The sequence below is a fragment of the Rhinolophus hipposideros genome, assembly GCF_964194185.1.
Source record: "Rhinolophus hipposideros genome assembly, chromosome: 2".
Classification (NCBI taxonomy): Eukaryota; Metazoa; Chordata; class Mammalia; order Chiroptera; family Rhinolophidae; genus Rhinolophus; species Rhinolophus hipposideros.
In genome coordinates this window covers 95,638,892-95,650,688 of record NC_138048.1, presented here as the reverse complement: position 1 = coordinate 95,650,688, position 11,797 = coordinate 95,638,892, and the positions used below count along the sequence as shown (strand labels likewise).

The 11,797-nt window shown below is 45.5% G+C and overlaps 1 protein-coding gene across 1 annotated transcript; it reads left to right on the top strand.

Annotated features, from left to right (window-relative positions):
• Nucleotides 1-654: 654 nt before the first annotated feature.
• ADAMTS1 (ADAM metallopeptidase with thrombospondin type 1 motif 1) lies at nucleotides 655-10,024 on the top strand. The gene is made up of 9 exons (XM_081029386.1): nucleotides 655-1,847; nucleotides 3,497-3,843; nucleotides 4,190-4,322; nucleotides 4,695-4,862; nucleotides 5,305-5,591; nucleotides 5,809-5,995; nucleotides 6,086-6,261; nucleotides 7,285-7,460; nucleotides 7,620-10,024. The coding sequence occupies exons 1-9, from the start codon at nucleotides 1,172-1,174 to the stop codon at nucleotides 8,317-8,319; spliced, it is 2,850 nt and encodes a 949-aa protein (XP_080885512.1). The 5' UTR covers nucleotides 655-1,171; the 3' UTR covers nucleotides 8,320-10,024.
• The last annotated feature ends 1,773 nt before the right edge of the window (nucleotides 10,025-11,797 follow it).

Genomic DNA, 11,797 nt, shown 5'->3' with positions numbered 1-11,797 from the left:
GGCCAACCAAGTTTTCCGCGAGAAAAGTTGGGGCTGAAGAGAGAGCACGCGTGGCAGGCTTGGGTGATGGAAAGATGGGGTGGGATATTTTTTCTAGAAAGGGCAGCTCTGCCTCAAATCCCAGATTGGGGAATAGGAGGCTGGGGCGGGGTGAGAGAGAGAGAGAGAGAGAGAGAGAGAGAGAGAGAGAGAGAGAGAGAGAGAGACCATGCCGGGACAGGGAAATCTTGGAGAAGGGACTTAGCTTTCCACACCGACCTTCCCTTCTGGGAACTGCAGCCTAAAGCGCGAACTGCGCTCCCGCACAGGAGGGCCAGCGGGAAGGGAGGGTGGTCCTGGAAACCAGCATGGGGGAAAGCGCGGTAGAAGTGAGTACCTTCTGCCCGCAGCAGGCCCAGACATACAAAGTGCTGGTCACAGCGCCCCTCCTGCGTCTTCCGCCCCCAGATTGACGAGCCCTTGGCGCAGAGCCAGCGCGGAGGTTGTCCCCTCCCCCGCCCCAGGCCCGCGGGGCTGAGCGCAGTCTAGCAACGACTTTAGGGGGCGGTGTCTTCGGGATGGAAGGGCTGCCAAGAGGGAGGAGGAAGGGGAGAGGAGGTGGAGACGCCTTTCCATCTCCGGCTATAAAAGTGCGGCCCGGAGTGCCCGGTTCCTGCACTCGCTGGAAAGACGCTCAGAGCCAGGGGCCACTCCAAAGCCAAGTCTCTCTGAAGGGCCGAGAGGACAGAGCCCTGCGCAGAGGCAGCAGCTCCGTGGGCAAGGCGGAGGCCGAAGAGGGGCTCCAGGCACCGATCCTCGCGTGGCCCGGTGCCCCCAGCCCCTGAGGCGTCCCAAGGCGCTTCTTGTCCCCGCAGGAGCCATCCTGCCAGCGCTTGCTGAGCGGTGCCTCCAACTCTGCGCTAGAAGAAAAACTTCCCGCTCGCAGGCAGAACTGCAGCGCCTCCTCCCAAGTGACTCTGGGAGCCCTGTCTCCGGTCGGCTCTGCGCGTACTTTCAAAGAATAATAGTAATTGTTAACTTTAACCATCCAGAGAGAGGCTAGGGAGGCTCTGCACTCCCAACCCAAACAATAACCTCCTCGCTCCGTGCACTGCGGCGCGTGGTGCCTCCCCGAGCTCGGGTGCAGCTAGCGGTCCCCACAGGGTTCCAGAGGCCTGCGGCGGGCGGCGACATGGGGAACGCGGAGCTAGTGCGGCAGTCTCGGGGCTCGCAGTCTGCGCCAGTGCTGCTGCTGCTGCTCGCGGCGGCCGCAGCGCTGCTGGCCGTGCCGGGCGCGCACGGGCGCCCCGCGGAGGAAGACGAGGAGCTGGTGCTGCCGGCGGTGGAGCGCCGCTCCGGACACAGGACCGCGCACCTCCGCCTAGACGCCTTTGGCGGGCAGCTGAGCCTGGAGCTGCAGCCGGACCGCGGCTTCCTGGCTCACGGCTTCACGCTCCAGACCGTGGGACGCAAACCCGGGCCCGAGGCGCTGCATCTGGACCAGGTTGGCGACTTGGCGCACTGCTTCTACTCCGGCACCGTGAACGGCGACCCCAGCTCGGCTGCGGCTCTCAGCCTCTGCGAGGGCGTGCGCGGCGCCTTCTACCTGCAGGGAGAGGAGTACTTCATCCAGCCCGCGCCTGCCGCCGCCACGGTGCGCTTAGCCCCCGCCGCCGCCGGGGAGGAGCCACCGACACAGCCCCAGTTCCATCTCCTGCGGCGGAGGCGGCGGGGCGGTGGCGGCGCCAAGTGCGGGGTTACGGACGACGAAACTCCACTCGCGAGGGGCGCGGGGCCAGAGGGCGAGGACGCCGGGGCGCAGTGGCGGCCGAGGGAGCCGGCGCCTCCGCGCGCGGGGCAGCCAACAGGTATAAGTCCCAGAAGAGTTACTCTCACTGGTCTCTCCATTCATCCCCCGCTCCCCACTTTATTTGTGCGACGCGACTTAAGGGTAGACTCCAGTTTGCAGACCGGACGGGGACCTGGTGTGGAGGAATGAGGCTTGAGGTCCTGCTAGAACACTTAATTCCGTTTGCCTGAATAAAGAGTGATCAAGACAGAACTGACGAATGATTTTCTGCTGACTAAGGCGAAGCGTTTGGAGGAGGGAGAGTTGGTAATCCAACTCATTCCACCTTAGTCGACTGAGAACGTGTGCAACTTCTTTCCATCCTGTTAATTTCTTTTTATGATTGTGTATGTGTTCTTCGGTCGCGTTGCAACTTTGCCCGAGTTTTGTAACCGCTGCCTGGGCGCGCACCCTGTGCGCAGAGGGCGGGGATGGAGGGCTGAGGAGCCATGGTGACTTCGGAATGTGCAGCCTGCGAACCTGCACGGCTGCGCTGAGACCTCTGTTCGCCTGACCTCTGTCCCCTTCTCGCTTTAAGAGGCTGACTCCGACCGGCTGGCGGTGGCCGGGCCCTTCTGCAGAACCTGCTTGGGAGGTCTTTGCCCAGCTTGCTCCGCCTCTCCGCACCTCCCACCCGACCTCCCAGTTTGCGCTCCCTCTCGCGGCCATAACTCTGCTCTCAAGCACTGTTGAATGTTAGTCACTGCTGATCCTTCCTGCTACACCTTCTCCTGTCCGTTTCCGTTGTGTGCAGTGCTTACTGTCCAGTACTTTGCATGCTCTTACTTTGGTGCCGTTTTTCTTCTTTAACTTGCTTACATGTCTTGTTTTAGAGTTCTCCACTTTCCCTTGTACATCTGCTCCTTGAAGCAGTTGTGTGGCTACAGCTCAGTTGAGATCGCTGCCGGCTGGGTCTCAGGAGTCCAGGGATCTTTTCTAAATAATCAGCCATGGCCCAAGGCAGGAACTTATTTCCCTGGGGCAGCAGGAGTGGGGGCAATAGGCTGCTGGGCAGAGTGGGTGGTCTTTGTGCCTGGATTTGGCAGCAGGAGTGCACCCCAGGGACCCCTGGAATGAGAGAGCAGAGCAGTGCAGGCTTAGATTCTTTGAGGCCCGGCCCCTTGGCAGAGGCCCCAGCCCTGCCCTGGGCCTTCCACGTGGAGCCCCATGATCTCATTCAGGATTTGGGTCCTGGCCTGTGAAAGAGTGACTCAGGGCTGTCTGCCTGCTGTCCTTGCTCCAAGTTTTTACTACAGCTGGGTAGGATGATGTGCATACTGCCTTGTTCTGACTGTAGGATTTCAAAGAAGACAAAAGAAATCCTGCCCTCAAAAATTACATATGTGCATATATATATATATATATATATATATACATATATATATGTGTATATATATATGTATATATATATATATATATATATATATATTTTAAAAGCCTGACCCCCCCTTCAGAGGAGCACATGGCCTTTTTATTTAAAGTAAAGGAGAAAACTTTAAAAATAGCATTTTCAGTGAAGAGACATGCAAATATTTTTGTTATTGTTGTTCCAGGTGTATTTTTGTTTTATTTGCTTTGCCTGGTTGGGCTTTCCTTATATACTCTGGGAAGGTAATTATTCTTGGCTAGACTGCACCTGAGCAAACTATCTTTCTTGTTTCTTTACAGGAAGTGGAAGCATAAGAAAGAAGCGATTTGTGTCCAGCCCCCGTTATGTGGAAACCATGCTTGTGGCCGACCAGTCGATGGCAGAGTTCCACGGTAGTGGCCTAAAGCACTACCTTCTCACCTTGTTCTCGGTGGCAGCCAGGTTGTACAAACACCCCAGCATTCGGAATTCGGTTAGCCTGGTGGTAGTGAAGATTCTAGTCATCTATGAGGAACAGAAGGGGCCAGAAGTGACTTCCAATGCTGCCCTCACTCTGCGGAACTTCTGCAACTGGCAAAAGCAGCACAACCCACCCAGTGACCGAGATGCTGAGCACTATGACACAGCGATTCTTTTCACCAGACAGGTGAGAGGAAGACAGTACCAATTGTGATAGAGTCCTCTTGGGAGTCAGCCTTGTAACAATGTCTATTCGGCGTTTCATCTATTTTGGGCACTTAGTTTTTTTACTTGGCTAACATGGTAAATCTCCTTATTTCTTCTATCATTTTAATATCTCAAGTTTCACAGTCCGCTTGAATAGCATTAGGAAAAATCTTGATTAACCTCACACAGCATACTCCTAAAAGGACAGCTCAACAACAATGAATATAGATGTTCCAAAACATATGTGACGATACACCCTTGCCCAAAAAGATCCCAGAGTTCATGTTATGTTCTTATGAATAAGGATATACCTTTGCTTCTTATAGGACCTGTGTGGGACCCAGACATGTGACACCCTTGGGATGGCTGATGTTGGAACTATATGTGACCCCAGCAGAAGCTGCTCCGTCATAGAAGATGATGGTTTACAAGCGGCCTTCACCACAGCCCATGAATTAGGTAAGTCTGTTTCAGAGTAAGGGTTAAGCCCGATTTATGAATTTGAACTGATAAGCAATACATTAATTTGACAAGGAGAGTCTGCAGGTTATATTGCTATTTTGGGTGCCAGGGCTTCTTAGAAACTGGAGGTGATATTTTTGAACTGTTCTAAACATGATCATCTTTCTTAGAATACAAAGGAAGATAGTTGGGGCTATGGAGATCTGCAAATTTGCATGTTTGTTTACACCCTGCAAAAAGTAGACAGTCTCTAAAATACATTTTTTTTCTGTAAAACTATCACTTTGAGTCAGATGAATCCCTGTTGGGAAAAAAAAAAAATGCTTCAAATGACCTATATTTTAATGTGGGTTTTGGATTGCTTCGTAGGCCACGTGTTTAACATGCCACACGATGATGCTAAGCAGTGTGCCAACATCAATGGGGACAGCCGGGATTCTCATATGATGGCGTCAATGCTTTCCAACTTGGACCACAGCCAGCCCTGGTCTCCCTGCAGTGCCTACATGATTACCTCATTTCTGGATAATGGTCATGGTAAGACGCCACAGCTCCTCTTGCCAGATGGCATCCAACCTTCCATATGTACAGCTCTAATTAAACCAGCTCTTTTTTTCTTTTTCTGTTCTTTTTATTTTCCCTCCTTCAAAATTACGTTTACTGCCAAGAACATACATTTTTGGATCTCAATTCCAGTAAAAGATAGTGCTTCTGGCCAAGTAGCTCCCAACGTACATTAATTTCAATTTTTAGCAGCACAGTAATTTCCTGCCATTGTTAATGCAGAAATACCTCCCTCGAGGATACTATCTTAACTTAAATCTCTCTGGCATCATCCCCAAAAGCTCTACAGCTTTCAAATTGCTTTGCTATATATTATCTCTTAGGATAAATGTTTTCTGAAAGGGCTCTCTCCCCCCTGTGTGCTTTCATAAACAAATCAATATGTATCAATATTGGTTGGCATTTTTCTTTGCAGGGGAATGTTTGATGGACAAGCCCCAGAGCCCCATGCAGCTCCCCTCTGATCTTCCTGGGACCTTGTATGATGCCAACAGGCAGTGCCAATTTACATTTGGAGAGGAGTCCAAACACTGCCCGGATGCGGCCAGCACGTGCACGACTCTCTGGTGCACAGGCACTTCGGGCGGGTTGCTGGTGTGCCAAACCAAACACTTCCCTTGGGCAGACGGCACCAGCTGTGGAGAAGGGAAATGGTGTGTCAACGGCAAGTGTGTGAACAAGACCGACAAGAAGCATTTTGATGTGAGTTTTCTACTGTAACACATGCACAGAATTCAGAATTGAACAGCATAGTGCTAACACATCTGATACCCCGTTTAACACCCCTATCGATCCTCTGGCTGGCAGGGCCCAAGATGGATTATTTTTATAATTGGTTCTATCTCACAGTTTTCGCTTTTATTCCCTAAAACAGTCTCTACAGAGAATTCTAATGCTGATGATTTGTGTCCCCATTCAGACTCCTGTTCATGGAAGCTGGGGGCCATGGGGACCCTGGGGAGACTGTTCGAGAACGTGTGGTGGAGGAGTTCAGTATACCATGAGGGAATGTGACAACCCAGTCCCAAAGAACGGAGGGAAGTACTGTGAAGGCAAGCGCGTGCGCTACAGGTCATGTAACATCGAGGACTGTCCAGATAATAATGGTGAGTAGAAATGGGGTAAAAAAGATGTGCCCACAAAGAGGTGGTTGAGGGATGGAAATGGATAACATCATCATATCATTCTCTTTCCAGGAAAAACCTTTAGAGAGGAGCAATGTGAGGCACACAATGAGTTCTCTAAAGCTTCCTTTGGAAGCGGCCCAGCAATGGAGTGGACACCCAAGTATGCTGGAGTCTCACCAAAGGACAGGTGCAAGCTCATCTGTCAAGCCAAAAGCATCGGCTACTTCTTCGTTTTGCAGCCCAAGGTAGTTACTTTTCCACTTACTTTCTGCCTAAAAACCAAGGCCTTGGCTTGCTACCTTTTCACGCAACCTATCATGCACTTTAATTTGTACATGAACATGTTCAATTTCAAAGTAGAGTTCCTTTTCTTCTAGGTTCCTTGGCAATGGTCAGCTTTGAGGGTTTTTGTGGTTTTTTTTGTTTTTTTGTTTTTCTGTCAGTTATGAATCAAGTTGAACCCAGCACGTAGGATTCTTGCAATTGCTTATCATTACCCTTATAAACACAGAAGAACCCTTTACTACTGGTTAGATAAATTATATATTAACATAGCAACCAACCTAGGCCTGGTCCAAAGTACTTGTTACAGGGTGACTAGCATTAGCATGTGCAAACAGACTTATTAAACTGGAAGTTTGAGCATTGATACCTCTTGCACTGAAAGACATATATTGAACTAGTAGAAGCATCATTTTGCTGTTTTGTTAAAGGAATACACCTGGCCCTGAGGTAGAAAATGAAATTGAATTTGGTTGAGATTGTCACATGTCATTGTCACAATAGGCTATAAACCTATTCCCCAGTTGCAGATTCAACTTTCAGCAAGTGATTTATTTCGTACCTACTATTGCTAGGTATTATTCTGGGCACTGAGGAGGATACAGCAGTAAAAAAATTTAAAAAAAAAATTGACAACAAGCTCTCCTTTCATTGACCTTAGCCAGAAGTGAGGTAGGTCAATACAAAAAAATCAGAAAAATTTTAATTTTCTCAGATGTCTATATGTACTATGGAAAAAAAAAAAAGACAAAGAGAAGGGGAGTGTGTGACTTGTAAAGAGTACTATTTTATTATGATGGTCAGGAAAGCAGAGATGTAATGTTAATGAGGGAAACTTCCTTTTAGAGCCTCAACTCTTCCTTCGTTAACGCGTGACACCAGATACTTATAGTAAATTGGTGCAAAAGTCATTGCGGTTTTTGCAATTCTTGCTAACCTTTCAAACCGCAATGACTTTTGCACCAGCTTACTACTTCCTTTTTCAGGTGGTAGATGGTACCCCATGTAGCCCGGATTCCACCTCCGTCTGCGTACAAGGACAGTGTGTAAAAGCTGGCTGTGATCGCATCATAGACTCCAAAAAGAAGTTTGATAAATGTGGAATTTGTGGAGGAAATGGATCTACCTGCAAGAAAATATCAGGCTCTGTTACTAGTGCAAAGTAAGTTGTCGAATGCGTACTCCCAAAGATCATATCATTTAGATGTAACTGTACAGGCCTGATAAAAGTTACATTCTAAATAATTATCGTGGTTGCAAGCTAAGTAATGTAATTAGCCAGTGAATGAGCCATTTTTATATCTATTTTTCTTGCCTGCAGACCTGGATATCATGATATCGTCACAATTCCCACTGGAGCTACAAACATCGAAGTGAAACACCGGAATCAGAGGGGATCCAGAAATACTGGAAGCTTCCTTGCCATCAAAGCCGCCGATGGCACATACATCCTGAATGGCGACTTCACTTTGTCTACTTTAGAGCAAGACATTACATACAAAGGGAGTGTCTTGAGGTACAGTGGCTCCTCTGCCACCTTGGAAAGAATCCGCAGCTTTAGCCCTCTCAAAGAGCCCTTAACCTTCCAGGTCCTTACAGTGGGCAATGTCCTTCGGCCTAAAATTAAATACACCTACTTCGTGAAGAAGAAGAAGGAATCTTTCAATGCCATCCCTACTTTTTCAGAATGGGTCATTGAAGAGTGGGGGGAATGTTCCAAGTCATGTGGACTGGGTTGGCAGAGGAGATTGGTAGAGTGCCGAGACCTCAATGGGCAGCCTGCCTCAGAGTGTGCAAAGGAAGTGAAGCCCGCCAGCAGCCGACCCTGCGCAGACCTGCCCTGCCCCCACTGGCAGCTGGGGGATTGGTCGCCATGTTCCAAGACTTGCGGGAAGGGTTACAAAAAGAGAACCTTGCAGTGTCTGTCCCATGATGGGGGGGTGTTGGCTCATGAGAGCTGCGATCCTTTAAAGAAACCTAAACATTACATAGACTTTTGCACGATGGAAGAATGCAGTTAAGCAGGGTCAGTGTTGAAAGAAAGACGAGGGGAAGAAGGGCTGAGGCACTGAAATCCAGAAGGCTGGAGGGATCCAGTGTAACATGTTGGTGACTAACAAGGTATATCGATGAGTTCAGAGTGTAGTGGTAGGTAGAAGAGAAGTTAGATCATCAGAATATCCTGCCAGTTACAAATTTGATAGGGTAGTTCAAATGATTACTAATCTCTGAGGAAAGATATAGCATGATAAAGCCCCAGGGCATTAGTATTACTATTATTATTTGTTACATCTTGACATGCTTTTAAAATACATTATGACATGTTTTGTTTTGTTTTAAAAAAAAAAGTAGGAACAATTGTCAAAATAAGTTTAAGACATATTAGAATTCTTATTTCCTGGTACTGATTAAACACTTTGTATCATGGGGGGGGTGGGAAATGCAAAGCAGGAGAAAGATGAGATGTGTAGTTTAAGGAATGGCTTACTTTACCTCACTAACAATGGAGGAAGAAAGGAGTACAATTACGAGCTTTGGCCAGTGCTCCTTATGGCTGCTGTGGTTTCACAGAAGATTTATGCCATCCTTTCTTTTGAGAGTTAAGAGTTCAAGAATTCTTTTCAGAAATGTTTAGCAACATCAAATGACTCCATCTTTACCTTTCTGTGCTAGTCTTATCTTTTTATGTGAATTCATATTGACAAAGAAATAATCCCATGTGTTTGTAAAACTGCATTAAGTATACAAGGGGAAAAAGAAAAAGCAGCCATTTATCTGGTGCTGGTAAAAACTACGGGAGGTATCACGAGCTCGGTCCCTCCTACCTTTCTTTCCTCCTTGTGTAAGCCTACTTTAGGAATGTGGATATGAAGACAGAGTTTGAATCTCCAGAAAGTCAGCAAGATCACTGAAAAGGATATAATGCCAGAACAAGAATGGGGTGTGCAGAAGCAGATCCCCAGTGTTTGAGAACAGTGAGGTCATTTGTCTCATGGGGAGGCTACTGAGGGGTCGCAGGTCCATCCCCAGCAGCTGGTCCAACAGTCATATCCTGGTGAATGTCTGTTCAGCTCTTCTACTATGAAAGAGAATGAATTTTTCCATATGTATATAGTAAAATATGTTACTATAAATTCTATGTACTTTATAAGTACTGGTTTGTGTGTTCCTTCTAAGAAGGACTATAGTATGTAATAAATGCCTATAATAACATATTTATTTTTATACATTTCTTTCTAATGATAAAACTCTTAAGTTATATCGTGATTGTAAAAGGGCATATAAAAATAGAGTATTTATACAATATATGTTACTAGAAATAATAAAAGAACCTTTTTGAATGTGTGTGTATATTTCTTTAAGTGAGAATTAATTTCTAGGAAGGATTCTGAGACACAAATGCTAAATTTGAAGAAGGAATATTTCTTTAAATTTGGAAATAAAATTTCATTCTAATGAAATGTATTTTATGTATCCTGGATTATGGGAATGTTGCAAAGAAAGGAATCTATGGTATCTTTGGTGATACATAGGCTTGTTACTAATGTGTAATAATATATACCAGTGGTTGGCAAACTTTAAAGAGCCAGATAGTAAATATTTTCGATTTTGTGGCCCCTATCATCTCTGTTACAGCTACAAAATGGTGCTGTTGTAGCGTGAAAATAATTATCAGCAACATATAAATAAACGGGCATGGTGGTGTTCTAGTGAAACTTTATCTGCAAAAACCAATAGTGGGCCAGATTTGTTCAATGGGTGTAGTTTGCTGACCTCTGATGGGTACCGTAAATCAAATGAAAAAAGGTGGGGTTCTGGAAGCCTTCTGAATTTGTATTTCTTCCTCAATTATATCACATAACTAAAACTGAAAGTATTGAAGCTACTGAGTAGAAAATGATGCCTCATAATTACGTTTAGGATAGACAGGCACAGTGAGCCGAACATTCCAAACGTTGCACTTCCTCTTTAGGGATCCCTGAGGTGTATTGGAGAACCCCTGGAGCACCCAGGCCACTCTGGGTAGCCTCTGGTAAATCACTACATTTTAAAGACTAAATGGTACATGGTGATTTTAAATGGTGATTTTGAAAGTCCAGACTGCTTCCAAAGTAACTACATTTCTCTCAGTTTATTTACTAGATTTGAATTATGTGGTTAACCACAGACATTTCCAACTTTACATTTTCATCTTTTTTTTTTTACCCTCCGAGTAGTTTTCTCAAGTAGTTCCATATAACATGCTAATTTCAAATTCAGATGATAATTTATAATTTGACCTCAGAGTTACTCAAAGTGTTATTCCCCTGAGCAATTGAATGTAAGATTCTCAGGAGACAGGTGCATAGGTCAGAGAGTGGGGCAGGGAAGGGGAGAGTCCTGTTACTCTCTGGTTAAGTTTTTTACTATCTACCGGGCCACTGGACCGAAAAGAAAAAGTCTCACACTGTGGGAACTAGTCTTGGTCCCATGACACTCAGTTAAACATTGAACTTGGCCATGAAACTTAGTGGCTTAACGTGCTCTCTACACTAACAATCTCTACCACAATTACTTACTTGCCTTCATTACTATGGCACGCAGTAAAGGATATAGCTCACGCACAAGAAATGTCTATATCCTCAATTACCATACAAGCTATTTGATAAAATGAGATAAATGTGCCTAAAATGATAACCCATAATACAAAAAAGTTACTTCCAGAATTTGCCTAATTCACTGATGAGGTTTTTTTTTTTTTTTTTTTCTTTTAAAAGTCTTACATTGGTTTGACAAAGTAAGCAAGGAAATAGAAGTTCAGGACACAAAGAGATAAAAACAGCCAAAAGATTTCCCACCATTCTCTGTATTCTCAATGCCAAACAACGTTCTAAGCTGCCACATCATTTCTTTTTCAGCCCTCTACTGGTGAGATTTTCCTTTTATCAGAAAACTGAGCGGTTTAAAATACTCAATTTTGGCAGCAAAGAGAGTTTAGTTCAAAACACACATCTGGTTCTGTAAACTTGACAGGTTACCTGCTTAAAAGGAGGAAAGATACTTTGTTCACTCATTTACAGGCATAAATGATAGCTGGCATGATGTTGAGTATTAATTTAAATACATAATTTTCAAAGCACTTAATGGGCATTTTCTCTCTGGTATTTCAATAATCACCATGAAAGCATAATTTTTGTATATGTGCTGCCGAAGTGAGCACAAAAGAATAATTTTTGGATCACAGCTTTCATGCAAAAATTGGGAAAATCACTCTCCACTTTTAGTCCTTGTTTAATTTGTCTTCTAGAAGATGGTACTGTAGGTCTTTACGTGACTTAGGAATAAAAGACAACAGCCACAATTCGCTAATCTCATTGGTTTTCTATATGAAAGTGAAATAAAAATTATTAATATATAGGTTACGGGTGCTAGATCTATTAAGGAAATTGACCAAAGCTACCCCAGTATAAAGTGTAGTCGGTTCTGCCATTCACATACGTTTGTGACATGAATGAGCTC

What these genes read in the sequence shown, in the direction of transcription:
- ADAMTS1 (XM_081029386.1), top strand. Translation starts at nt 1,172, where the DNA reads ATGGGGAACGCGGAGCTAGTGCGGCAGTCTCGGGGCTCGCAGTCTGCG. An exon ending in CGATTCTTTTCACCAGACAG is followed by an intron (nt 3,844 to 4,189) that starts GTGAGAGGAAGA and finishes TGCTTCTTATAG; the next exon opens with GACCTGTGTGGGACCCAGAC. An exon ending in GGACTGTCCAGATAATAATG is followed by an intron (nt 5,996 to 6,085) that starts GTGAGTAGAAAT and finishes TTCTCTTTCCAG; the next exon opens with GAAAAACCTTTAGAGAGGAG.